A 27,218-nucleotide genomic window follows, 5' to 3' on the forward strand; every position below is an offset into this window, starting at 1 on the left:
AAAAAACCAACTAGGCTGGGTTCACCCCTTTTTAAACACGAAACAGTGCCTTGTTTTGTATGCTGCATTTGCCAGTGTGACAAGTGGCTCCTAGCTGATGGGCATTAGGGAAACAACCCCGAGAGAGGACTGTGAACTGGGGAGCACTCTTCTGAAACCAGCAGAGGAGATGGCAGCTAACCCACTGATGGCGTTTTGCTTTTGCTCACCCTTCTAAGCAGGAGTAATCAGTTTAAAAATGACTGATCTAGGCATAAAATGCCAGCTCATGGAGGAGCCCCTAGCTTCTTTCCCATCTTCCCCTTTTCCTTCTGCCTGTTGCTCTCGATACCAACCGTTTCTTTTTCAATCTTCTGTGCTAAGATGGCTCGGGACTCTTCGTGGTCCTGGGAGACAGAGCCTCGCCGTTCATAGTCTGCAGACAAGGAAGGGGAGAGAAAAACATTTTCCACCACAGAAGATTGAAGGTGGGCTCCATTAAACACAGTGACACACAGGTAGCTAACACCTGGCTGTGTTTGTTCGTTCCTTTATCCCGAGAGCACCTCAGGAGCTCACAAAGAGTGGGAGGTGATCAAAGGTGCTGATGAAATCCTCCACGGGTTACAGCACCTGCCCAGCAGCCCTGTGTGTGTGTGTGTCTATACGCTGCCTGTTTTCAGATGGAAGCACTGAATGAATCGTGGAGAGCAGCCAGCTGCTGGCTACAGGCAGAGACCTGCAAGCCCCAGATGCTGGGAGGCTCGGACTCATTTGCCCTCAGTGCATCTGCACTAACTTGTTGGGGATTTGTCTTTCTGTCCAGGTCTGTACATTTTACTTTTGCTGGTCCGAGCTTTGTGTTATCGTTCAGTTTGCTGATGGCCTGTCACCTCTGTGGGGAATTTCAATCTTTACTGTTGCTTCATAGCATGGTATAAAGACACTGGGTGGCAACGCTGGAGCTGAAATGACCCCAGGCTGTTGCACAAAGGTTGTCTGTCCAGGCTGATGGGTCCCCGCCCTCAGGGATGGACTCTCCGAGCTCTCCCAGTACCTGGTTCATACTGGGAAGGGGGTGCCACCCGGTTCCTGTTCATTGCTTGGCCTCGCATGTCGTGCTGGATCGGGATGGGGGCCGGCCCTTGTGGTGGTGGGAGGATAGACTGTCTCTGTTTGATCTTCTCTTGGTTTGCTCTGCAAGGCAACAACACAGAACAACCCTGTCAGAGGCTGCCGATGCCATTTCCAAGAGACCCGTGTGCAAATGCAGTGCTGTGGGTTGTGCTAAGCACACTGTCTGCCTTGCCCCTTTGTCCCAAGTCCTGCAGTACTTACTTGAGCGTCTGTGGTCGTATTTTCTTCCCGTGCTTGTGGTCTGCCAGGGCACTTTCTATGTCTTCGTGAACCATCTCCGCCTCAAAGATAAAAACGAATGCTTTACTAAAGGGCTGTGCTTTGCCGAGTTTGAATTGAAGGCTCCAAGTAAGCAAGGGAAGAAGTGGCTGGTAGAGAGCCGGGAGCACAACTTGTTCTGTTTAAAGGCTGCAACACGGGGTCAGGAGCCTTGAAGTGGTGCTATCAAAGCACTAATAGCTGGGCAAAGCTTTTGGGTGGCTCACAGCTCCCACTGACTGCCGTCGGTGCCAGCCCAATCCACACCTTTGTTTGAACAAGCGAGTGCAAAGCCGTGCTGCTTACTGATATATCCATGCAGGTGGCACTCCTTTCCCCCACCCCCATCCTGGGCTTCGTAGGTTACTTAGTGAAGGTTCCTCTGTCTCACGTGGACCAGGAAGGTTTTGGGGAAGCTGTCCGTGGGCCACGACCGTCCCATTTCCCATTGCACCCCGATGACGAGGAAGGCTCTGCTCACCTCCACCTCATCGCAGTTGAAGAAGTGGATGTCAGGTTTGTGCTGCTCTGAATCCTGGCACACCAGGAGGAGGATGGAGGAATAGCGCATCTGGTTCAGCACCGTCTGGCAGTGCTGGACAGTCGGCAGCGGGAAGTCCTCCAGCTCCTCCTGGAGAAGAAGAAATGGCTTGGGCAGCAGGGATCTCTCATGAACCTGTACGTGAGCTCTTGGGATTCCCACTTGAAGAGAGAGACCTAATGGAGCTCGTGCTCTGGGATTTCCTGGACCCATCAAACATACTTAAGTGTCACCGTCTGCAAAGGGCTTGGGACTGTGGAGGACTGGGAGAGATGTCCAACAGAGGGGAACTCCTGACTCTAACAGCATGGGTTAGTAACCCATGCATCCCAGCAGAGCGTTGGGAAGGAAGATGACTCCTGGGCAATAGCAGCTTGCCCTTCCACTGACTCTTTGGGTGAACTTGGGCAAACCTTTTTTAGTTTCTCACCGCTAAAACCAGAGCAGCAGCACCACCCTTCTCCCATTGCCTGGATGCTCTTTCCCACCAGGTTAGGATCCCTGTGTGCAAACATGTGCGTTGCAGTCAAAATGGGGCACAGTTTTCAGGCAGGGGATCCTGCATGTTGTTAGGGTACCACTAATAAGTTCTTTCCTCTGCTCATACATTGTATGCAGGTCTCTGTGGACCTTCATGTTCTGCATCACTCCCATGGAAAACAGTTATACCTTCGGAGCACAGCTCAAGGTATCTTCTGTCTGGACTATCTGTGCTCTGGAGCTGTGAGTAAATCAACCCACACCTGCCTACCCCTTCAATTAGAGTCAGCCAGCCCTTATAGGTTCATAAGGTTGGAAAGGACCTACAAGATCATCTAGTCCAACCATCCTCCTATCACTATCCCTACCCACTGAACTACTAAATCCAATCCCTTAGCACCTCATCTAAACGCTTCTTGCAAAGGCCCCGAGTGGGTTTTGGTGGTGATTCACCCTCGTTTGGTTTCCCTAAGCAGATCCCCCTATGTTAACCTCTGCCTACCTGTGACTCGCAGTCCAGCAGGCGGATGGACTTGTCATTCACTTGCAGCAGCATCTCCTGTGTCCAAATCTTCTCCTTGGAGTTGAGCAGTAGGAGTTTTCGTATGGCATCATCCACTGTCACGATGGACTCGCTCTTGTCCATGATGAAGGTGGCCAAGTGCTGAAGTTGAGAGGGAAGGAGGAGAAAACAGGTAAAAAAAAAAACCAAAATAATAAATGCTTTGGTGGTGATGGGTGTGTTGTAAACTGTAACCTCCGTAGGTCTGGACAGCTGTTGGTTCTTTACTACTCAACAGAGTCCCCGTGCAAAGCGTGCGTGCTGGTTGTTAGCACCGGTCTGTTCGCAGTGGTGTAAGATTAGTTTTGTAATGCAGCAGGAGTTTTCATAACAGGTTTCACTGCTTGCATATTTATCTAATTGTGCATCAGCTCTGGCAGCTCTGGCCCCTGCCCAGCAGCACGTGTTTGCAAGTGCTTTGTACGGAGCGGTGGGACAGCTGCCTGTGCTCCAGCCTTTTGATCCCTTCGTGCTGCTTTTCCACTGTTGTTACCCAAAAAGCTTTCGTGGGAATGGAAACGAGCCTCTCTGACAAAGGGATGTTTTTGCTTTTTGCCCCCATCCTGCGCCGTGGCTTTGCTGGATTTCCCTAGCCTTCCTCCCTCCCTCCCTCCACTTGTGCTATAAACCCATCCTAGGCCTCTTCTCACCTCCAGCCTGATTTCCATGCTGTCCTCCCCTCTCTGTGCTGCCTGGCTGGTGCACCTGGGCCAGGGACAGATCTGATCAGGTGGCAGCGTCCCAGATGTGACTGCACTTGCATGCTTTCCCAGCCCTGTTCTGTGCCCCGAAGCAACGATCCAAGCATTACACTTGGCACTGAATTTATGAAGATTTGTGTAACCAAGTGGCACCTGCAGACTTTCAACTGCTGTACCGGCAGGGCCCCACGTGGGGGGAATCTTGGCAGGGTAGGGCAGTGGGGGGCAGTTACAGAAAGGAGAAGCATCTGTTGCACGCAGATAATCCACGTGTCCCCCAGCAGTGGGTGAAGGCTGCTCCAGAAATCCAGCTAGTTTATTTCTCTCCCCTCTGAGCACAGCTCAGTGTGAGGCAGATGGAGAAGAGGTGTCTGCCAGAAGTGCATCTGTAAGGCAGGAGAGGGCAGCTCGGGCCAGCCAGGCTGTTGTCTGTGCACTCTGATGCATTAATCCCACGGCCCTCTTTCGAAGCAGTAGCTGGCAGAACGGGATGCATTTTAAGTAAGCCACCAATTGGGATGTGAAAAATAGAGAGGCTCTTTGTTGTCTGGAGTGCAGGAGTGAGTTTCGCCTGCCTTTTCTCAGTCTGCTGCTCAAGTGACGGTAGGATAACTCACAAAGACTGTACAGATCAGAGAAGAGGGCAAAGACTGCAGAGCTGAAGGGATGGCCCCAGTTCTGTGCTCATAACCCAAAGGTATGGGGTGAGGCACTATCTAAATAAAACTCCTGGCAGGTATTTGAGCAGCTACACCGAAAGCTGAGATTAGCCATGCAATCAGTTACGAAGAACGTGCTTGGGTATGTGTTACTGTAATTGTAAAATGCTGCAGGAAGGGTATTTGCAGAGTCAATATCATCCACGCAGAGAAGCCAAACCCTCCGCCTTCTGAGCAGTGAGGAGAATTGGTTTATACCTGCTGACGGGCAATCTTATCTGCTCTATTATGATAAGTGGTAGGTTTACGGTCTTCATAAATTCCTTCGTTATTTACTGTTCAATAAGTTAATTTTCAGGGGGGAAAAGCAACTTGTCTGGCTCAGGCTCTTTAAAATACTTTTCCTTTCCATTTTCTTTAGGTAACGCTGGAGTGAGGGGAATAGAAGCTTGTTCTTATCTCTGTCCAACTAAAACCCACCCATCCAGGGGGAGAATCGAACATGCTATCTTTTCCAGGCAGGGGCGATAGCTGCTTCCACTTTCCAAGTTTGATCAGCTTACTGATGACTTTAAGGGAGTAAAATTCCTTTACAGGAAAACCTCTTCCTGCCTCCCTGCCTGCCGCTGAAGCCGTTTGCTTTGGTCAAAGTTCAAGGCAGACGCTCACAAACGAGCAGCACGTGGCATAAGGAGCGAAGAATTCGTGTACACGTCACTGTTTAAAGTCCCTCCTCTGGCTCCATGAGTGGTTTTATTCGGCAGGGCTCGCTGATGGCACACGTTGAGTTAGTTTCTCAGGTGGAAACCAGGGTCTCTTTAAAAGACTGGATCTCATTTTAAGCCAATGAGCCAGTTCCTTTGCTTTTAACTGGACTGGGGCCTTCAACCAGAGAACAGAGGACTCCTCCTACCCCCTGTGAACCTCATGAAGTGTGCTCCTCTCTTGCCTTGCCAGGTTTCAGTGCTGGGTGACCCAGCTGTCCCCAGCCAGGTGGAGCTCCTGCTGGTTGGCAGTGGCACAGGCTGGCTTCCTCTGCAAGTGTCTGTGATACTGGAAGCTGAATTTGGCTGAATGCTTGTCATGGCTGACGGGTTTTGAATTACTTGAGAGGACACAGTAGCCGAGGGAGAGCTGAAAAACGATAGCTGATGTGCTGTGTGTGGTTTGGGCAGGTGAGTTCCTGTAACCACCGTGGAATCCCATTTTGACCTGTGTGCCTGTGGTCAGCAGGAAGGGTTTGAAGCATGGAGTGGGACAACAGCTCCCACTGCTCTCCTTCAAAAGTAGGGGAGGTTGAGGACAAGGCAGTTTCTCCATTTCCTCTTTCTTCATACTGAATTTCCCTTATCTTTTTTACGTTCTTTTTTTTTTCCCCCTCCATTCCCTCATTACTCAATATTTTAATTTGCTGGACCTCGATCACTCATATTTTTTGATAAATGATGGCTCTGCATGATGTTTTTTAATTTTAAGTAGGAAAGAGATCCATTGTTAATTAATGCTCTTGACTTTCCTACCTCTTTGTCCTCCAAGAAGAGAGAGCTCAGAGGACCCAGGGCCAGCAGCACGTTCCATGGATGGAGGGGACTCGTGGGGTTTCATGCCCTGGGTCACGGTGGTGGGCTGTGGTGTGAGGAGGGAAATGACAGTGGATGGCTGCCTGCAAGTGTGTCCTGCAGTGCAGGAGTTAGAAATAATAACTGGGCCCAGCTTAGGGGAAGCTCAGGAGGCAAATTAATCTATCAGCATGGAGGGGGCAGCAAAAAGAAATACAGGAATGGCAAGTCCCATCTCCCTGAAGGACGAATGGAGGATTCACAAGCAGCTTTGCTGTTTGCATCTCCCAGGATGTGGAAAGCAATGCTTGCATACTGTTAAGTAGGCTACCTGCTGCTCTTTGACCTAATGAAGCTCTGGGAAAAGTGAAATGCATTTCATTATCAGCATCTATCAACGGTATAGACCCATAAAACTTCACTGCACACTCACCTGAACGTGGTATTGTGAAGTCTCATGCATGATGATATTGGAATTGGAGTATTTTTTCCTTTGTTCTGCAAAAAGAAAGAAAAAAGACAATGTCTTTAGTTTAAAGGTTGTTCATCAATGTCTCAGGGGCTGAGAATCACAGCTCTCACGATGGGGTGCTACTCTGAAGCTGGAAGCTCAGACAGTGCTGAGAATTGAGGACAGCAACTTCTGTCACGAAGTGCAAACTCGGTGCGTAGGATACACACTTGAGTTGCGCTCCAGAATCCCACTGATGATTTGATCCCAGGAGCCATTGAAGGAGGAAATGAAACCTCGTGTAAAGGAAAGCCTCGGACAACAAATATCCAGGGAAGGTCTCAGAAGAGCAGCTTGAAAAGGCTGGCACCGGGCTCTGACCTGCACGTGGCAATAGCAAACATCCAGCTGCATCCCATCAGCCTGGACCTGACAGCCCTTTTATGTGGCCTCTGGAAGAAACCCTCTGCAGCGCTGTGACACTGCTAGTTTGCTTTCTTGCATTTCCTGGCAAGGCACGGGATAGGCCTGATGGGGACAGGCTGCAGGGATCAAGGCCGGCCAGTTCAGGACCTCGTTTTTTATGAGCAGCATTTTTATGAGGCAACAAATCTTTATTGCTTCCCGCGTTTCTCACTGGAAAACAGCAGCAAAGAGCAATTGGGAAAAAAAAAAATATTGCAGGAAGACGTGGAATATAATCCTAGAAAAATTGACCCTGTCAGCTTTTACACGCTGCTTAATGGCATGTGTCCAGGGATTCAGTGCTCTGTGTGCCCAGCACAGGAGTAACGACCTGGGCTCAGAGTGAGCCCGACTGCAAACATCTGCCTCAACAGCAGAGGACGTCCCCTAATCTCTTGTCTGTTCATTGTAATTGTAGCTCTGTGTGTGTTGTCATATGTTCTCATTTGTTTACACGTTTTCACCCATCCTAAGCTGGAAGTAAGCTGTGTTAGAATATCCTGTCCTCTGCAGCAACTGTCACAACCAGGAGGATGGCATGGCATGGCATGGTGGGCGCCGGAGTTCCTTGTGTTTTAAAGGAGTATACACCAGTCTTCATTTATTTGTGGTCTCCTTCAGAGCTTCCTCAGCCCCTTCGATGGGATGCTGGCTTCTCCGTTTTGTTCCCTTTTGCTCTGAGCACGGGCTTGGAGCCAGCCCTGTGCTTGCTCACCCACTGGTTTGGGCTGAACAAGCTCGCATCTCTCAAGTATTTGAGACTTCTGCTCAGAGCTCTCAACCCGTGCCTGCTTGAGTCAAGCACAGGTCCGTGGCTCTTGCTTTGGGTTCCACCTCTTTATCCTTTTCCCTGGACTCCTTGGCGTCTCTGATAGCTGTTCATTTCTGCCTGGCTTCCATCGAGGTGGGAGAAGGACTGCGGGTGCTGCCAGCAGGTGTCTCTCCAGAACAAGCGTTGGCCTGAAGGGTTGTTTTCCTTGGGATTTAACTTGGGATTTTCACCTTTGCTGGGCCAGAAGAGCATTTAGCTTGAGCCCCTCTTGGTACTTCTCCAAAGACTCAGGGCTCGGCGCTGGTAGCAAAGCTGACTGCAGACCAGGAGCTTCCCAAGCATACGAACTGGGGCCCAGAGAGGTGAAAATGAAAAGGGATGCTGGTGCTTTTGGCCCAAGCCTGCAAGGACTGATAGATAACAGATTTCTAATGCCTTTTCTTTTTAAACCTCTGAGATGCCTCATCAGCATGGCAGGACACCTGCGTACTTTGCACCTTGTACCTGTATGCCGGTCACTGAAAACACAATGGCGTGCTTTGCATCCACAGTTAATTCCTGGTAGCACCAAAGTGGCTGCTGTACACAGGTAGGCACTAATTTTTACTGGGCATGTTGGCCAGGGCGTTGGCTGAGGCTCTGCCTTGCACACCAGAAGGACAGCTTGGGGACAGAGACCTTTGGACACCTTGCACAGCTCCCAGCTCAGCCACGAGCTCCTGGAGTGACCCCGAGTACAGGAATTAATCTCTCACGACCGCTTCCCCCTCCTTTGGCTTACACTGAGGGGTCAACAGCACTTTCTGTTTGCTGGGTGCTTTAATTGCAGCCTGCCCTACTTCAGATGTGGGGCAAGGTCTGGGGTAGGGCACACAGCAAGACGTGTCTGCGGGGAGTTGTGTCTGATGTGAGGCACTTTTCTTTTTCCTTGACTAACCTCAATTTCCTCACCGAGCGTTTCTCATGTAAATAGATGACACCAATGGAAATGAGAACACCGCGTGTGTGTGGGATGGAGACAAGTTTCAGTTTTGAGACATCCCATCCCCTCCTTTTTAAAAAGGGAGTGGGAAAGGCTGAAGGCGGTCAGCCTGGAAACAAAGACTCTTTACAGTGGGGCAGGCAGATGACTCCAGCTCTGAAAGGATGAGTGCTGAGCAGCATCAAGAGCTGGTCGGTGGAGTTCTGTAAGAGCCCTCCCAGTCTTCGACAGCAGAGGTGCTAAGCACTGAGATCTCTTTTCATTTTAATGCAGGAAGAAGCAAGGATCCAGGCTGTAAATCACAAAATAGGCAACTGTAGGCCCCCTCTACCTGAGATGTGGATGCTTGAAGAAAAGATGGGGTTTGGTACGTTTGCTTCAGAGCAGTGCGATGAGACACTGCGGGCCTTTCCTTGGGTTCCCTTTCTTTGGATTCCACTTGCCTTAGCTTAAATCTGGCTGTGGTCAAGCTGGGCTGAAGTACAGAATGACAAAACCGTGGGGGAAATGTGTTGTTGGCAAGGTGAACTTCTTGCCAGATTTCAGAAAACGGGACGCTTGCCCGAGTGGCTCCTGCACTGCATCGCCTTGCCCTCCACCTGCTTAATTTTGTATGAAAGAACACTGGCACATTTCCTCCTGGTTTATCCGACACCGCTCGTGCTGGACATACTTTGCATTTGCACGGCATCTTGCAATGGAGAAGACCCAAGCACGGTAAGGTGTCACCCAACCCACAGAGTCCTCGGGAGGTGGGACTCTGCATTGTCCCCACACGATGAATAAGAGTTACAGGAATTTAAAGATGGTTTTCAGGTGAACACCACTGTGCACCTCTGCTTACACGAGCCATCTGCTGCTTACCATAAGAGGCTGCCGTGGTGGAGGACTACTGGATGCAACGTGCGCTGCATTGCAGAGAGCAGGAGAGCTCCAGGGCTGTGGCACTAGTACAGCAAACATCTGAAGGTGATAAGAGCTGGCATGAGCCCCACAGTGACTGACCACTGCTCTATTTTTTCCCTTCTGCCTGCCAGGAGAGCCAGAGGGACGGGAAAACAACACAGCTTTGTCCCTTGCTTTTTGGCATCTGGCAAGAAAAATCTGTCGTAACGTGAAGACCATCGTCCTTTCCTAAGCAGCCGTTGCCTCATACCTACAGGTGTGGGAGAAGCTGCAAAGCCATTCTCTGAAGAATGTTATCTGCCACCGATATCTCACAGGCACACAGTGCTGCAGAAATGGTGTTTCCACCGGCACCAGTGGCCAGATGAGGAAATGGGGAATGCTGAGACCACTGCAGAGTGAGTGCAGGGTGGGTTTTACCCACTGGAAACGGGCTGAAAACGAGGCGCTGGGCTGAAAATCCAGCGACAAAATCCTGTTTGGAAGGGAGATGGTCCCGCTTGGCTTTCTGTTAATGAATGAGAGGATAGAAGTGAGGGGAAAAAAAAGAGGAGGATCGATTCACGTCCTGGATGAGCGGTGTTATCAGAAGCCAAAGCTCGCTGTGTGTGCCAGGTTCCCTCCCCTTTTCCATGCAACACCCTTTTTCCCAGGGAGCTGTGCCGCGGCTGTGCACGCTCCCCTGGATTTGGGTGCTCCGTGTGCACTTGTGGTGCCACCAGGTGCCTCTGTGACAAATGCACTGTCACAGCAGGGTTGTGGAGGCTCCAACCTCTCCTCTGTGCACACCCTTCTCGGCTTAATTGGGGAGTTGTATCACACCAGATCCTCCCTCATCCTCCCCGTATCTCCTTGTGTTTGTTTGCTGTTGCTGGGCAAGAGGTTCAGTAGAAAATGTGGGGGGTGAACAGCTCAGCAATGAAGCAGGAGGGAACCAAAGCATAACAACCCCAGGTTTGGGAGATGGGCTGGCAAAGCAAGGAAGAGTTGTTGCTGTTGTTGAGCATCTGGTGTATACAGGAGCTGTCAGCACGGGTCAACAGTGCAATCAACTAGTTCTGGGGTAAGCAGTGCAGGGGAAAAGCTTTGCCAGCAAGGGCAGTGTCTGCTTTGGGAGCACCCCACTGTTTCTGTGGGACCGTGTCAGCACAGAGCCACACTTCAGCCTGAACTGCACGGCGTGGGGCTTGTATGTTTGTCCATAAGATGGACATTGGCCTGCACAGGGGAGGAAGCGTGTGGCATTGCAAGGCCTTCTGCCAAGCAGGGAAAGCAGAACGACAAGAGGAACCAAGCACCACCCAAAGCAGCAGGAAGGAAGCAACACCACCGAAGGCTTTAGTGCTGCTGCCCCGTCTTGGAAGCATCTCTGCAGCCTTCTGTAAAGCGTCAAGCACTCCATCTTCCTGGCACTGCTTTGTGTGCTGTCAGAAGCTGCCTGTGACGGATGCTAGCGAACACGCGTGGTGGAGCTGTCCCTTTTAGGATGTGAGGCTCATGAGGTGAGTGAAAAGGTTCTCATTGATACTGGGGGCAGCCAGGGCTATGAATGGACCTGGGCATCACGGAGCTGCTTGACTGATGGTGTGCTGGCAGCCAGTTGCTGTCTGGAGGCTTGAATTCCTCCTCAGAACGCCTAATATTTACAGCAAGCTCGAGCCCAATTGCTCACATTCCTTATTTATTAGCTGAGGACACAACACACTCCAGGAGAGCAAATAAAAACCTGACTCAGCTTGTGGGTTGTGCAAGCAACACTGCCCGCTTGTGCCTGGCATGCCTACAGCAGCTGGGCAGGCACCCAGGGGCTGCTCAGCGGAAGATAATCGTGCTATTGAGAAACTCGTGGGGAGAGGCATTCCCTTTTCCTTTAAAACCAAAGCTGGAATGAAGTACGCCTCTTTGTAGACCCCCCCTTTCCCCCAGCCATGCAGTTTTCCAACCAACGGCACTGCTCTTGCTCTGATTTTGCTGGTTTTGACGTGGCAGTCAATGGGATTGTTGGGTTCCTTCCTTCCAGCCCTGTTTTCAGTTCAAGTATTACGTTTCCAGGCTTTAAATGAGAAGGGTCACCCACGAGGCAGCATCAGAGAGGAGCCACGTAATCTGAAGCTGGAATCTGGGGTGGGAAAGGGGACATGAGGAAAGACCTCTGAAGTGACATGCAGGGAGCGCAGGAGGCAGACAAGGGAGTTATTCAGAGCTGGAGGAGAGGGGGAACCACTGCTTCAGGAGCAGATCAGCACATCGCTGCTGCCTGGGGTGTTTTTGCAGTGAGCTGGGAAGCCAGCAGCAATAGCAGGTGAGAAATCTGTGCTGCCTTTCTCTCTGCCCATCACAGGAGCACTTTACCTCCCTGTTACTGCCCAACTGCACTGGGAAAATGCGTGCAGGGATGCACTGGATACGATACGCCGTACTAGTGACCAATACTAACGACCCCGTTGTTGGTCGTTGTGCCAAGCCATCAGCTGTAAGCACGTATTTACAGAGCAGCTTTAGGAAATGGGCTGTATCAAGTCAGTGTTTCTGTCTTTCTGCTTCAGAGGCCGTTCCTGAGTTGGCAGCGCTCCCGTCTGTAATGGTATCCCACTGCATCACCACGTCACGCTGGGTTTTGTCCCGTGCGTAGGTGAGGACACAAGAGAGCAGGCAGCAAAGGAATTACAGTCTGGGGGCCACGGAGGAGATACGGGAGCCACGTGGAGCTCAGGAGCTGCTTTGTGACCATTACACACAACTCCTTCACCACCAGCTCGTCCGTGCAGCCTGTGCAGGCGGAGCCCCTCTCCCTGTGGCTCTCCAGGTAGATGATACCCATCCCAGGGCCACGGTGGCCTGGTGTGAACAGCTTCTCTCTTTGTGTTAGCATCCCGTGTCCTGTTACAGCCCCGGAGCCTTTCTTGGGTTACGGGAGGCGTGCAGTGTCAAGTGATCGCGCCTCACAGACTGAAGTTTTCAAGCCTAACTCATGCTACTGGTGGTCTCCAAGTAGACCAAGTTGGGAAGGACTCAAGTTTGGGTCCTTCCCAGAAATGTGTATCAGGAGGAAGAGGGGCAGCTCGGAGCCGGGGTGCTGGGAAGCAGCCAAGCATCACGCAGACGGACACGGCACAGAAGTGAGCCCCGTGTGAAGCCCACTGCCATCTTTAAAGTCCCCTTGGCTCTACGCAGCTTCTCACAGTTACAGTGCCTAGCCCCCCACGAGAAACAGCACTACCCAACCAACCACGCAAGCAGCTCAGATGTCCTCCTGGTTATCACCCCCGAAAGAGGTGGCAAGCTGCGGTGAACGCTGTGCAGAAATGCTTCCTTCCCAACACCTTGCCTTCTGCCGGAGTCGCACTCATTTCCCCCCGCTGCCTTTCATCTAGGTTCGGGGCAGATACTGGTAAGCAGAGAAGCAGCTTAATTTATTTATGGTATGCATTAACATTTATTCAGCTGCTTGCTGTGCGTCGAGTCAGGTGGCAACCTGATAGGTGCCAGCCATTCCCCCTGCTCTCTCTGTATGGGCACTCACGGACTCTTCCAGAACGTGGAGCTGAGCAAACGTGATGCCATTTAGCACAGGGGAGTGGGGAATGAGCATCTGCTGTCACAGCAGCCGGGCAGCTCCACGGCTGAACGCCCTAGGATCAAGATTCTGGTAAGGCTGGAGATAGGGGAAGATGTCTCAGGGCTTTAAGCCGTTTTTGTGCACAGTTCCCCGGTGATTTGGATCTTTCTACATCCCTCTGTGCTCACTGCTGTGGAAAAGACACCACCTGTGGCACGAGGGCAACCGCCCTCCCCACCTCTGGGCTCTGTGGGCCAACGTGAGTTGAATCACTGAGGCTTGATAACCCTTAAGGTTAGCAAGTCCAACCACCATCCTAGCAGTACAAGTCCACTGCTAACTCAGGGATGGGGGGCTCCACCACCCCCCTGGGCATCCTGTAACAACGTCTGACAGCTCATTCCATGAAGAAATTCTTCCTGCTACCCAATCTAAACCTCCCCTGGCACAACTTGAGGCCATTTCTTCCCCTTTCCTCCAAAGTGCTGTGGACCTGGGGCTTGTTGTGCTCATTCTTGGGATGCCTGGCAGTGTGCACAGGTCCTGCCTGACTGCACGTGAGAAAAATAGAAACATAAAACTTCTCGTAAGCTTCAAATGTCCCTTAGCAGCACCACATAATCAAGGCCAGCTCAGCTTGATGTGATTCATTTCATTATGAAACTTAATTCTCCCTGGAATTTTAGTTCTTGCCTGCCCTCCACCCCCAGCGCTCCCAGCAGAAATTAATGTTGGGGGAGGGACAATCCAAAAGGAAAGGAGACCCAGACATTTGAAAGCTGCTTTAACACATGCTGAGCGCCCTTTGGAGAAGGCATGCTGAATTGTGAGGAGTGGGCCCCACGTTCTGCAGGCAGAAACCCCACGGATGTGCTCGTGCACAAGGGCAGAGGCAGCCACCAGCTGCTGGCTTCTGCAGTAAAGGGCTGCCAAGGTGAGGGGGGAATCAAGGGAGGCGATTTATTCCTCTCAAGGGTTTGGCCTGTGGACTTAACAGTCCTCAGTGAAGGTTTGCTGGAATTTGGTGGGAGAGGTCCTGCCCTTGCTGACGAAAGCTGCAGGAGCTTTCGGTGCACAGCAAAGGAAGTGATGCTGTCAGAGGAGCAGGAGGAGCTTCTCCGAGCAGTCCTGTGGGCAGAGTGGAGCAGCTCCCAGGCATCTCCACTCCTCCTTTCTCTCTTCTTCCTTGGCTTTTATCTCCGGACAAATGGCTTATGCAGCTCAGGCTTTCCCTTGGCAGATGCTCATCGAGGTGACAGATTCCTCTGGTTAGTAACACTGAATTTCTCTTTATTCCCACAGTTGGCTGCTTGCAGCTAATCCAAGCTAGCTATTCGTGTGTTGAACACTTCACCTGCTTAGTACAGCCCCCACCAGCACCCACTTCTTCTCCAGATCGCTCATCTGAAGGGCATCACTTCAGCCCATCCACCCTGATAAAAAGGTGAGTAAAGCTGTTCAGCAGCCAGAATCACTTTCCAGGGACAAATAAAGCCACCCTCACCTCACAGCAGCAAAGGGAGATTTCTGATCAAACACGAGCCCTCTGACAAGGGGCTGCCACAGCCACTCCACAGCCAATGGGAGCCCCAACCAAGCAAACACACTCAGGAGGTGGGAGATCGGGTTGAGCACAAGCACTGATCCCACCAATTCTCTCTGCTTCCCAAGAGCCAAAGGGCACTGGAGTTGTCATGGTTCACTGCGTGGTTAAGGGAGTATAATCATTAACCTGCTGAGGACAGTCCTTCTTTTGTTAGGTTCTTTAACGAGTTACCTCGCTAACCTAACCAGAGAGGATCTAGGTGAGAGGAAGCAATGCTCCGTGTAGATCTGTCTGTCCTCATGGAGGCACAGCCATGCCCAGCGTGGGACACGGTAACACAGGAGTAAAGAACATGCTCCACGCACAGGAGCAGACACACGTGATGGACTGCTGGCCTCAAACTCCCCCAGCAACGGTGTCCAGATCTCCAGAGGTGCCCTTGCTATGGGAAACCTGAGACAAACTGGCATGTTTGTGGACACTGCTTACCATACAGGTCCTTTGCACTCAGCTTGGAGGCTCCATCCGCCTTGCCCATGCTGCCACTGCAAAACAAAGAAAGGAAGGCACGACTCAACATCTGCTTTTGTATGCAACGGTGCAGCCCCACAGCACTCCCGAGGGAAACCAGCCCTGCTCTCATTGTCACATCCACTGGACGTGCTCCCTCTGCAACCTTAGCTGTTATCCACACCACGGGCCTGTGTCACCAAACCCAACGGCCAGAAAGAGGAGCAGGGCAGCCCATCCGGGCCCGTCCCTGGTAGAGTTACCGCTGCTCACAGTGTCCCTGGGAGCACATCACTTCTGGAAGGGCCGTGTTAAGGGAAAGGGCTCTTGTTAATGGACTCTTTTTAAACCTACTCCTTTAAGGCAAGGGCTTAGGTACAGACCATGTCCCATGTGTAAACGTGGGGGGATGTAATTCTGTGTAAAGCAGTTGAGTTTTGGGGGTGTCAAGCCTCTAGGCATGGGTTAGGTCCCCTCTAAGGCCCATCTCCACATCCCACGTGACAATGATGCACGAGAACCCAGGTGAATCAAACCCTGTGCACATAGGGGGCCGCAAAGAGCATCCCCCCTGGGCGCTGGGAAGGAGTGCTGCGCACAGGATGGAGAGAGCCTGCCATGGAGATCCTTACTTTGTTGAGCCAGGGCTGCTGCTGAGGGATCCCTTGAGGCTCATGTTGCTTCACAGGATGGGCACCTTCAACAGAATGAGAGGAGAGAAGGTTAGACATTAGAAAACAGCCTTCATGCTCTCAGGTGACGTACTGATGCACGTGATGCCTCGACTCTGATCTGGGGTCCCCAGGCAGGTGAGAGCAGCACAGAGGGGTTTTCTGGCCGTTCGCTGCCCCACGGCTCTGACCTGGGCTGAGATGAAGATGATACAACGTTCCTGAAACCTATTTCCACCTCTGCTCTCTTGCCTGTCCCCTTCAGGCACACCCAGACTTTGTGGTGTTCTAGCACACCCATTTTCTGCCAAAGCAGCCCTGCTTACAGCTCCGCACAGACTTGAGGAGCCCTCTGCCCCTGTGCCCTGATGGTCTTTCAGAGGCCATTAACAGACTTAGAGGTCTCCGTGGCCATACGCTGACCACAGGAAATGTCCAGAGTCATCTGTCATGCCCACACTGCCATTACCTTGCGTGGCAATTTTAAGCTCTGTGCTGGCTATTAAAATATCCTTACCCAGGCTATTCCCTGTGTAGAAAAAAGGAAGATAATTGTCAGTGCTCCTCCACTAGCCCCTCTGTGCGTAATGAAACCCGTCCCCGCGCCCAGGCTTGGGTACCTGTGAATTTTTCCTCTGTTAATAGCTGCCTGCTGGTTTCCTCTTACAGTCCTCAGATGGTTCCTATCTCTCAAATCTCTCCTGTACATTAGCATAAGATACCTAGAAAAGGGAACGTGCTCTAATAAACTCAGCTCTCTTCTGTATACTCACTGTATGAGCACATTACTCCCGCGGCTAATGATGGGAGCTGGGAGTGTTTCTGCTTATTAATGTAATATTTCTGGCTCCCTTTCACTTACTGCCCCAGGGCTGTGTCCTTAATGGACTGAAATCCAGGTTACTCCAGCACGTGAGGGTTGCTGAATTTGGCTGGTGGAGTTCAGAGCTTGCTCCCAGGCCCCAGCCAGGAAACGACAGCAGGAACCAGGGATGCCAGGCAGAAGCTGAAATGCGTCAGCACCATTGATTTCAGCAAAAGGCTGATTGCAAATTGCTCCTTCGGATACACAGAGTGATCCCTGCATCGTTTCTGTGGTCAATAACACAGTAAACTCCAACGGAAACCTCCCTTTGCCATCACTGTTGAAAGGCTGCCCTCACTTCCAGGGTGTCCACATCCCAGCTGGGCATAAAACCATGCCAGCAGCTCACTATGTCGATGGGCTCCCTGCTTTTTATTTCTTGCTGATATTTTCAGTATTCAACCTTTGCCTGGGTCTTACTGCTGCTGTAAGGACCACATTCAAACCCGTGTTAATTGAGAGTGTGGTGTGAGGCCGGCCAAGCCAAACTGGGACACATCCTTGCGCCAGATCTTTTAATTCCTTTTAAATTGTCTGATATTAATTGAATCCTGGCTGGCAGACTGGGGGAGGACGCTCTTCTGAGGAGTTGGAGCCTTTATAATTACTTTGCGAAACTGACAGGGAGACAGACTTGGGTGAGAGGAAGAAAGAGCTGAGAGAGCTTCAGCTTCTTGAAGACATTTCAGGTGTGCCCATCCAATCTGGTTTTGAGCACCGCCAGAGATGGGGCATCTACAATTTCTGCTGCCAGCCCTCTGTTGATGCAGTCCAGGATACCGTTGGCCTTCCAGAAGGGCTGACTCATTTTCATCCACCAGGACCCCCAAGTCCTTCTTGGCAGGGATGCTCTCCGTGAGTCCTCCCAGTCTGTACTCATATCTGGATTTGCCTTGACTGAAGTGCAACACCTTTCACTTGACCTCGCTGCACCTCTTCAGATTCTCATGCGCCCACTTCTTCAGCGTGTCCAGGTCCTTCTGGCTGGTGTCCCTCCCTTCTGTCATGTCAGCTATGCCACTCAGATGGTGTCATCTGCAAACTTGCTGAGTGTACGCCCAATCCCACTGTCCATGTCACTGATAAAGATACTGAAGAGCACTGGTCCAAAGATAGACCCCTGGGGGACATCACTCGTGACTGGCCCCGACCTGGACATAGAGCTGTTGATAACAACCCTCCAGCTACAGCCAACCAACCAACTCTTTACCAACCTAATAGTCCAGCCTTCAAATCCATCTCTCTCCAATGTAGAGATAAGGATGTGGTGCAGGACCACGTCAGAGGTGTTGCAAAGTACAAGTCAGTGACATCAGTTGTCCTTCCTTTGTCCACCAATGCCATCGCTGCGTCGTAGGAGACCACAAGATTGGTCAGGCACAATGTGCCCTTGGTGAAGCCACGGTGGATGTTGTGGGTCACCTCCTCATCTCTCATGTGCACCTCTTCCAGGATGATCCACTCCGTGACCTTCCCAAGCACAGACATGAGATTCACCAGCCTGTACTTCCCCGGGTTATCCTTTCTCTCTTTCTTGAAAATGGGAGTGATGTTTCCCTTTTTTCACACATCAGGGACTTTGTCTGACACCTACAAATTTTCAGATATGACGGAGAATGGCTCAGCAACCTCAGCCAGCTCATTCAGGACCTTAGGATGCATCAGCCATTCACCCATCTTCACCGTGCCCACTCAACTGTGTCCCTAAATAGAACCATAGAGTCATTGAGGTCAGAAAAGTTCTCTAAGATCATCAAGTCCGACCATCAGCACATCACCACCAGCCCCACTAAACTCAGTGCCACTCTACGTGGTTCTTGAACACCTCCAGGGATGGTGACTCCACCTCTTCCCTGAAGTGACGCTGAGGTGGGTGAAGTGCTTTAAAGCAAAGGAAATCTCCCTCCCTGACTTTCCGGACATCCTTGAAGGTCAAATATCCTCCCAAAGACGCACACAGTGTTGTGACAGCAGCCTGGCATTGTTGTCTGTGCTACATTTCTGTGCACTCCTAATAAATGGAAGAGAGCCATGCATTGTTTTGGCTTTCTCTGAGTCCTTGAAGAGGGAGGTGCAGCCTTGCAAGAGTGGAAAAGCTCTAGGGGGAAGAATAATGACTCTCTCCTGCGTGGGCTGATTGCTTTGATTGTCATTCCTCCTTTTCATCAGCAATGCTTTCCGTCCATCTGCTGCGATCATCCATTTTTTTTGCTCTCAAGCAAATGGAAAGGAGTCGTGAAAGGTTCTGACCTCTGGGCGAAGAATGGATAACTCGAAAATTGGAAATACTCCTGTACCATTAGGGCCATCATTACTCTCATCACAATCGTTGTTAAAACCAAAACCAGTAGCAGCATCTAGTGTTTGGGAGTGTTTTTCTTCGTGGGTCTGAGAGTACTTTTAATACAGGGAGCAGAGTGGGTTGCAGAAGGTTTGTTCGTGTCAGAACATACAACCCCAGTGGCATAGAAATGCCGGGCAAAATTCCCCTTTTGCTGAAACAACAGTAAAATAAAATAAAATAAATAAATAAATAGATAAATCAGGCAAAGAGAAATTTAACTGTGAGTGGAAGACTGTATATTTTCAGCCTGAAACCATCCCCAGTTTTACGGCTGGGAAAGCTCAACAGGACTGCATGCTTCAATGTCCGTTAGAACCCTTTGATGTTTATCAAGAACAAAATATTTTCCTATGTCCAAAGGAGCTATTGGGGTGGGATTTTCCTTACATTTGTATTGAATTAGATGTTTAAAGTTTTCCATTTCAGCTCCAGGCTGGGATGAAGCCAGACCTTTCAGAACAAATAAGAGGAATTCTTCTTTCTCTGCACAATTCTGATGAGCATTATGTCACCTGTTGTATGGACAAAAATATAACCCTGCCATGCAAAGAGGTGGAAAGAAATTGTCAAAGCAAGGAAAGGAGACCTCCACCTCAATTTCATTCATTGCTCTTTCTGGCGAGACTCGCTACTCTTGACCAGGAAGATGAGCAGGTTTTTGTTTAAGAACTGTCTCTAAAACCTTTAAAATTGACAAGCTGTATAGCAGATTACAGTAAGCTTTTCCAAGCATGGAAAACTCATTTCTAACAGATCTCGTCTTTGGTTCCATCAGGTATCCCACTGAAATCCGCTGCATTGTCCACAAAGTAGAACTGAAACTCGTTTTCCTGCCTGGACCCATACTGCTGGTTTAAGCGATGTGTAACAAAAAAGGAGTCAAAGAAGGTTTGATATCCACAGCCTAAAGCTATTGGACCTCGGGGAGCGAGGCCAACAAGCAAAAGGTCCTCCAGCACCCCCATCAAGACGATCTAGAGGCACTAGCAGTGAGAATGGCTTTATTTTGGAGCACGCACGAAGTGTACATTTTGGGGCTTGGGCAGCAGGGAAATATATGTGATGGAGAGGCTGCCCCAAGGTCCTGCCTGGGCCTGGAGCACACAGATCTGTGGAGCCAAGTGGATGCATCGGGCAGAAACGGTAGATTAGCAAAAGCCTCAGCAAGTAACATAAAGCCTCGCTTGGAAACATTAGCTGTTGCCCACATGATGTTATCTTTTAAACTTCCCAGGACAACAAAGCACCGTCTGTTAGGGCTGCTGGGTGTTTTTGCAAGGGAATGTCACTCTGACAAAAGCTGTTTGATGGGCTGTCCTGCAAAGCTCGGTCTTCTTGTATGCACAAGAGCAGGGTGAGGACAGGCACCATGACACACATATCCTGCCCTGCTTGGCTTGTCCACAAGACGGGCAGCCCCAGGGGGTATCCTTCCAACTCCCTGCATGCCATCAGAGTATTGAAAGACACTGACAGATAGAAAAGGCTGCACCCTACGTGGTTTGTGGTGCTGGGTCTGTGCTCCCCATGGCACGACTGACAGAATCCCAATCCACTTCAGGTGTGTAAATGCTCGCGAGGCATCCACAGGACCTGAGAATTTAACCTGGGATTCCTAGCCCAGCATCCTAATGATGAAATCACCCTTCTCTTGCCTTTAGTTGCTTCTCTGGCTAAGTCGGTGGGGCGGCAGGCACAACCTGCAGGACGTTGGGAAGGAACACTCCCCGCTCTGCACATGGGATTTTTCACGTGGCAAGAGATTCTCCACAAGACACACAGCCAGGTAAACAAAACCCAGCCTAGCAGAAGGACATCTCGGGTTTTGCCAAAGCCCAGCTGGGATCAGAGCATTACTCAGTGTGTGGTAGAGGATGCGTGGAGAAGAAACAAGCGTTCTTCGATCTCGCCGCAAGAAGCAAGGAGCACCTCCGACCTACAGGTACTCACATTTCACAGCATCTCCCCTCCTGTGCTACGCCCTTCTGTGCTCTGCAAAGTGCCAGGATAAGATTTACACCCACGGCTGAGGATCACACCCAATGCCCTGTTCCCTAACCTCCTCAGGAACAACGATCTGTGCTTAAAATGTATTTCCTGAGAAAACAGGCAGACTTCCAGCAGCGGGAGGGGAACACCCATGCTCCTGTCAGGCACTCGGGCTTGGCACCAGTGGTCCCTGGGGTCACGCAGCCCGGCTGGCTTGAATCAGGGGTTTGGAAGCAATGCGTCTGCTGTGCATACTATTGAGCCATCAAGGAGTGGGGCTGGAGGCTCTCAGCTCAGGCTGAACCTAACTGGGAGTTTTCTGCTCCTGTGTATGGGAACTGTTGAATCACGGCCTGATCCACTGAGGGATCACCTGAGGCGAGCACTGAGCCAGCCACAGGAGCACAGGTGAAGGCAATGCACCTGTGTGATGGGAAGGGGTGGAGCCTGGCTCCACATCTCCCTGACCCCATTTAAGGGCTGACCACCACTGGGGAAGGATCTCTTGGTGGGGATCCCTCCTATGTGGAGTTATTGGTGAGCCTCGACCATCTGCAAAAGGTGAGCCTTTCTTTATTTACTGGTCGTCTGTTTATCATCTAGATAAGCCAAGCAAAATGTATCATCCTCCTCGTTTTTTTTTCTGTGAATTCTGTTCTTTTGGGTTATTCCCCCTACATCCTGCCAGCAGGTAAAACACCCATCATGTGGCAAGTCTAGACAGTGCCTCGCTCTATAAATATCCAGTGAAAAATGCAAAACTAGCCACAATCTCCAAGATCTCCAGGGGAAAAAAAAAGCTGGAAACTGACTCCACAGCCCCTCTGGAAGAAGTGTGGGTGGGGTCTCTGTGCTGAGTCACAGCTCCTGAATTCACACTTCTCCTCGCTGCTGCAGGAGCCCCACAGAAGCCAAGGGGAAACATGGAGCAGGTCTGGGCTCGCAGCGTCTGCCCGTGCCTGGGCTGCAGCTTAGCAGCCTGAGAGTCGAGCCCAGAATCAGCCTGCCAAATATTTACAGATGCTTTTGGAAACGCAGAAGAAGGCAGATCAGTGCTGGTTGCATGAAAGCTCTTTATAATGGTGTAAATGAAAAGATCCTGGCTCTAAAGGATCCAAATGGGAGAAAGCGTGCAGGGGGTCCCAGGGAGGGGAAGGCTGGGGGCTCGCTCCAGCACCCAGAAAGCTTGCAGGGATGTCCTCACAGCTGTTGGGCTGAAGTGCTTCTCTGCTTTGTGTCCTTAGCATTTTGAATAAGGACAGACCCCTTTTCTCAGCCTGGCTCCAGGTTCCAGGAGCAGCGTCGTGGCCAGCAATAGCTGGGATTTTTAGGAGGGTGAAAGATCTGACACCGCACCTGTTTTGATGAAAAGGGACCCTTCTTTTCTCTGTGCAGAAATCCTGACCTGGGTGTCAGGCCAGTAAAAACAGGGAGTGACCTCATGGCTGGGTAAGAGCACCTCTCCCTTCTCCCTTGGCTTTTCCAGGCGTTTGAGGAATAGGTGGGAAGCTCAGCAAAGCCAGCACCAGAGTGCTGGCAGCAAACAGAGTGATGGGGAGGGTGCAAGAGTCCCTGCTTTGCCACACTGGCAGTGCTACAGCTGTGCCCAAGGGCACAGCAAGCTGTAAGTAAGGTGTTAGGGAAGGAGAGCTGCCACATTCACACCTGAAGAGTCAGGTGCAGGACACTGGTTGCAAAACTGCTGCTTCTTTCCAGTTCTCTGGTTCAGTCATCAGTGTGGATGGATAGGGGACTACCCACTGCAGTGGTGGTTGCTTTCAGCTAATCACCCAAGTGCATTAAGAGCTCATTAAGCAATGTGTAGGCACGCCGTGACCCCACCTCACGTTACTATGCACTATCCTTACAAACTCGCCTCTGCAGCTACTGCTTTTACAGGTGACCTGCGAAGCTTGTCAGATGCAATTGGCAAACAAAAGCATTTTCCACATCACTTCAAAAGCTTTAGCCCCAGGTGGACCATGATTCTTGAACCTGAACGTCACCCACCTGCAGCCCGGACAGGAGTGAGGTGCTGCAGGGGAAGAGGAGTGTGTGTCCCTCGCTGGCCCATGCCAGCTGGTTCATGAGTAAGAGAGGTGCTGAGATGGATGGGACGTTTCCACAGCCTCCTCCTGAAGGAAGGCAGCTTTGGGTCCCTCCCTGGAGTGCTGATTCACGCGGCTGGCAGGGATTTAAGAGTCCTGACATAGGTTGAGAGCCTCTTTTAGGGATGCATTCAGCTGCAGTCTGACTTCAGCGTGGTCCTCCTGAAGTCTCTGAGGAAGGGGTAGAACACGATGGGTAAATCTAACCCAAGAGATCCTTATTTCCCTGCGTGGGAAGGTCATGCTACCGTATCTTTCCCCAAAGGAAGGGAGTGGGCTGCAGCCTCTGTCTGTCTGCCTGTGCCAGTGGGGAGCAGTCCCATGCCACTCCCTGTTCCCCTTCCAAACGTCTGCCTACAGTGCTTTGGGCTTGGGGGATGCTAATGCATTAGTGATTTTCATTTCCTGCCATAACGCTCACCCTCTGACTTTTGCCAGGAGGGTGGGGAAGATTTGAGGGAGGAGATTCATCCTGTGAAAAAAAAACAACCCACGCATGCAATGCTGAGGGCTTTTCCAGCCTTACCAGCCCTAACCATGGCAGCCAGCGTGCCACGTGGATGAGGCAGGAGTGGGTTTTGGAGGCAGGAGAAGCCAGCTGCACAGTAACCAGGACAGTCCCATGGGAGGTGTTTCCAAACCCAAAGCAACAACAACCAAAAAAGAAATCTGTTCTCTTTGCCCTTTGTTTTAACTTAGAATAGAAGGATGTGTGCAGTTGGGTTTATCAAAAGCATTTGAATGGCGGTTCCTAATCTGACCACGCAGAAATGTTTTAACAATCTCGCTGCAAAAATAAACCAAGTAAAAAACCTCCTCCTGCAATGGCAAGGAGGAAAACAATATATGCAGTCCCTGCAACGTTGGGCAGGGCTGGGAGCCTGGGAGGGCAGTCTGTAAGCTGGGCTGTGAGAAACCATGTGTATTCTCCTACAAGGGAGGAAGGAGGGGAGGTGTCTGCTGCAGCCTGAGGTTTAAGGCAGAGTCCAGCCTGGAAAGCACAAGAATATGTTTTTGAGGGAGACCTCCGAGAGCGGTGACAGCCCAGGTCTGTCCTGCTGTCTGCACTGGTGCTTCGGATGGTCCCCCTGACCTTTGGCCGTTTGCTCGCAAGGTCCTGGCAGGGAGGGAGCAGAGCAGGAGTGCCTCTGGTGTCCTGCCAGACTTGGAGCAGATGTTCTGGGGAGCTGTCTGGTCTAGCCTGCATGTGACTGTGGCAGGCGGGCTTTGAGCACTCAGCCTCGGCCCTTGCTTCCTCTAGGCTGTGATTAAACTTGCATGACGTTTCCTTCCATCGGGCAGTCCCTGGGGCTGGAGCTCTTCTCCTCCCTGCTGGGGGTGGTCACCTCTCAGGTGTCAGGCTGGGAGCACACACCGAGCCGGACAGCCCACAGATCTGCCTCGAAGATGTCCAGAGCAGAGAACAAGAACGGGACCATCTCTTCAGAAAGTTTCCCAGCCTCCAGCAGAGGGATTTTAGAGTTCTTGCTGCGCTCTGTCAGTCCCCAGATTTGTCCCGCTGCGCTCTGCCCTACCCGTGTAAACTTCTGACATCCAAACCACGATGCTCCTCAGTCTGTACCTGCACGGTGTGCTCAGCCGTTTCTCTTTGCTGGCCCTGTGCTTGCCAGCTGACAGCTTCGTGGGATGCCCCCCAGCTCTGTCACCAGTCAACAGCTGTTCCCTTATTCACTGCCTCCATGCCACAGGCAGTGCCACAGATCTCGAGGACATCAGCACCTCAGCCGTGCCCCTCCCAGGCTGCAGAGCATCATGAGCTTTGTAACCCAAGTCACACGGATGGGGACCCATCCTTTATTTTTAAGCAGAGCGGGTGCAGAGGTGTGGAGGAGCAGTGGGAGAAGGGTGCTGCCCCTTGTGAGAATTGCTCAGGCAGATGATGGTCTGACCACACCTTGGGTGTTACCTGCTCTGCTGCTACCAGCAGAGACCAGCGGTGAGCACAGCTCGGCTGGGTTTGCTCTCCATCCATCCAGTCCAACCTGCTCTTGCTTAGGTCAGTGCAGCAGCTCTCCTCGCTAAACTAATGCTTTTCTGGCTTCTGTTCTTCTTTTTTTTTTTTTTCAGTTGGTGAAACTTTATCATCTTTTTTTTTTTCTTAACTTATTCAAGCAGTAGCAACTGACAGCAGCAGCAACAAACCTGACAGTGGCTCTACCATTAACCCCGAGGGCTTGGACGCCACGTTTACCCTGCCTCCTTCTACAGAAAACAAAACAAAGCAAATCCCTGACCTTCTCCCCACATTATCTGCTCCCAACTTGTTCTGGCTTCAAGTGCTTGGAGTGAGCTGGACCAGCCTCTCCTGGCTTCTCTGCTACTGAAATACTGCGTGGTCAGCAGCTCAGCTCCCTGCGTGGTTGTGTGGCAGCCCCCTGACTGCCCCGTGGGTCTGGGTGTGGATTTACCCCGCTAAAGCCATCTAGTTCCAGCCAGGGAGCTGTGACAGAGCCTTGCACCTGGCAAGCAGCATCCACACCTGCCCAGGCTGCTGGGATGCTCCTTATTCCTCAGGCCCGTATCTCAGCCCAGAAGCAACACCGAGAGCATCAGGTGCTGCAAACAAGACAAACTGCCTTGCTGTGTGAAAGTTGCTGCTAGAGACGAGCCTGCAGGAATGGCCAGGAAGCATTCACTTATTCCCCAGAGGAAAGCATGAATATCTTTCTCGGGAACAGAGAGGTTTTAATTAGCGCTCCCTTCTGCATAAAGCCTGGCTCTCCTCCTCTGACTCCTCAGATGAACACAGCTATAATTAAGAGGCAGCGGTGTCAGGAAGGAGAGCAGGCTCCAGCCTGTGATTTATTAAGGGCTGTCGTGGGTGCAATTACCTTTCTGTCTTCCCCTCTCCTCAGCGTTTCCACAAAGTGAATTTACTGATGAAAGGAGTGTCTCGGGCTTGGGCAAATGGGCGCCTCTGTTTCCCTCCAGCGCAGACAGAGCAAGGGCAGAGTCGCTGCTTTTTCTTTCCCATAGGGTTACCAACGAAAGCCTCAAACCTGGTTTGGAGGATTTCATATCCCTGAGTCTCAGTTCTGGGCTCTGTGAGCAGCACCCTCCTCATCACCCACCTCCTGCCAGAAGTGGAGGGGCAAAGAGTGACCCTAAAGGGAAGCGTTCTGCTTTCCGAATTACCTGGCTGCCTGGACTTTGGTTTACTGCCATTCTAATGCTCTGCAGTTCACCTTCGTCGGATATAAATCTGTACAGGCTGAGACTGATAACACGGCGGGGGGAAAAACTAAATAGAAAGGAAGCAGGAAGAACAAAATTGAAACCGATTCGTATTACGGGAACGTTTAGGAACAAGGGCTGGGCTCTCCTGTGGGGCAGGCAGATGGGAAAGGTCTCCAAACCGGTCCAGCTCTCGGCAGTGAGAGCTTCCCTCCCTTCCTCATTGCCATTCCTTCTGATGTAGCTGAGCTACCAGGAAATATAAGCGCCAGGGATTATTTTTTTTTTGCTTAACCCCCCCCCAGCACAGCACGTGGCAGGTGCTGCCTTCCCAGTCTGGGAGAAGGGAAGCGAGAGCAGTGGTCGCCTGGTCCGTGTGGCAGTGGCACAGGGAGCAGCTTTCTGAAGCATCTCCTCTGCTTTGTGCAGAGTGGGAAGCCAGCTCCGTGGCTCCAGGAAGTCAGCGGACTCGCCTTGGCACTTCTGCTGGGGAGGCTTGAGTATTTTTAGAGGGTGATTAATTTTATGGGCGGTGATGACATCAAACTCATAGGGACAAAGGGCGTGCACTGACACCTGCCCCAGTGGTGGGAGCAGTCCTGCTGATGGCTGTTACGTGAAACGGGCATGGGGCAGGAATTCGGTCCCTTCAGTCCCACGCGAAGGGAAGGTGTCCTTGTCAACACCACAACCTGACCTGACTGAGCGCACGGAGGGGGACTGCGGCGAGGAGAGAGAGAAGCTGACGGTGTCACGGGCTTTTCACAGTCCAACTGAGCCATCCTATGGTTGTGTGATTCTGCTTCTCAGGGAGTACGATCGCAAGGCTCCCCCCACGCGCTCAGCCTTGTACCCAGACTTATTTCATATGGATGTTTCTCAAGCCCACACAAGCCAACTCACGCGTTCCCCATTTCGCTCCTTTCTTTGTGTATCAGAACTGAAACCTCCTCGGTCCTTCAGCCCATCGGGGTCCCTT

General features: G+C 51.4%; 1 protein-coding gene and 1 long non-coding RNA gene across 2 annotated transcripts in view; both read right to left on the reverse strand.

Annotated features, from left to right (window-relative positions):
- LOC136060768 (uncharacterized) overlaps nt 1–26,101 on the reverse strand; it is a 69,169-nt gene extending 43,068 nt beyond the window's left edge. The window contains exons 1-2 of the long non-coding RNA XR_010623393.1: nt 25,543–26,101; nt 25,387–25,487 (exon numbers count right to left, since the gene is read on the reverse strand). This is a non-coding gene — a long non-coding RNA (uncharacterized LOC136060768). The remainder of the gene's footprint in view (nt 1–25,386; nt 25,488–25,542) is intronic.
- Nucleotides 1–27,218, reverse strand: part of EPS8L2 (EPS8 signaling adaptor L2) — a 39,813-nt gene that overhangs the window by 11,151 nt on the left and 1,444 nt on the right. The window contains exons 2-9 of the mRNA XM_065755552.1: nt 15,700–15,764; nt 15,047–15,102; nt 6,310–6,374; nt 2,898–3,059; nt 1,856–2,005; nt 1,318–1,397; nt 1,037–1,176; nt 336–415 (exon numbers count right to left, since the gene is read on the reverse strand). Of these exons, the coding sequence (XP_065611624.1) occupies nt 336–415; nt 1,037–1,176; nt 1,318–1,397; nt 1,856–2,005; nt 2,898–3,059; nt 6,310–6,374; nt 15,047–15,102; nt 15,700–15,743 (777 nt within the window). The 5' untranslated portion in view covers nt 15,744–15,764. The remainder of the gene's footprint in view (nt 1–335; nt 416–1,036; nt 1,177–1,317; nt 1,398–1,855; nt 2,006–2,897; nt 3,060–6,309; nt 6,375–15,046; nt 15,103–15,699; nt 15,765–27,218) is intronic.

Source organism: Cyrtonyx montezumae, unplaced genomic scaffold, assembly GCF_038088225.1.
Source record: "Cyrtonyx montezumae isolate F1298 unplaced genomic scaffold, pur_monq_1.0 scaffold_10, whole genome shotgun sequence".
Classification (NCBI taxonomy): Eukaryota; Metazoa; Chordata; class Aves; order Galliformes; family Odontophoridae; genus Cyrtonyx; species Cyrtonyx montezumae.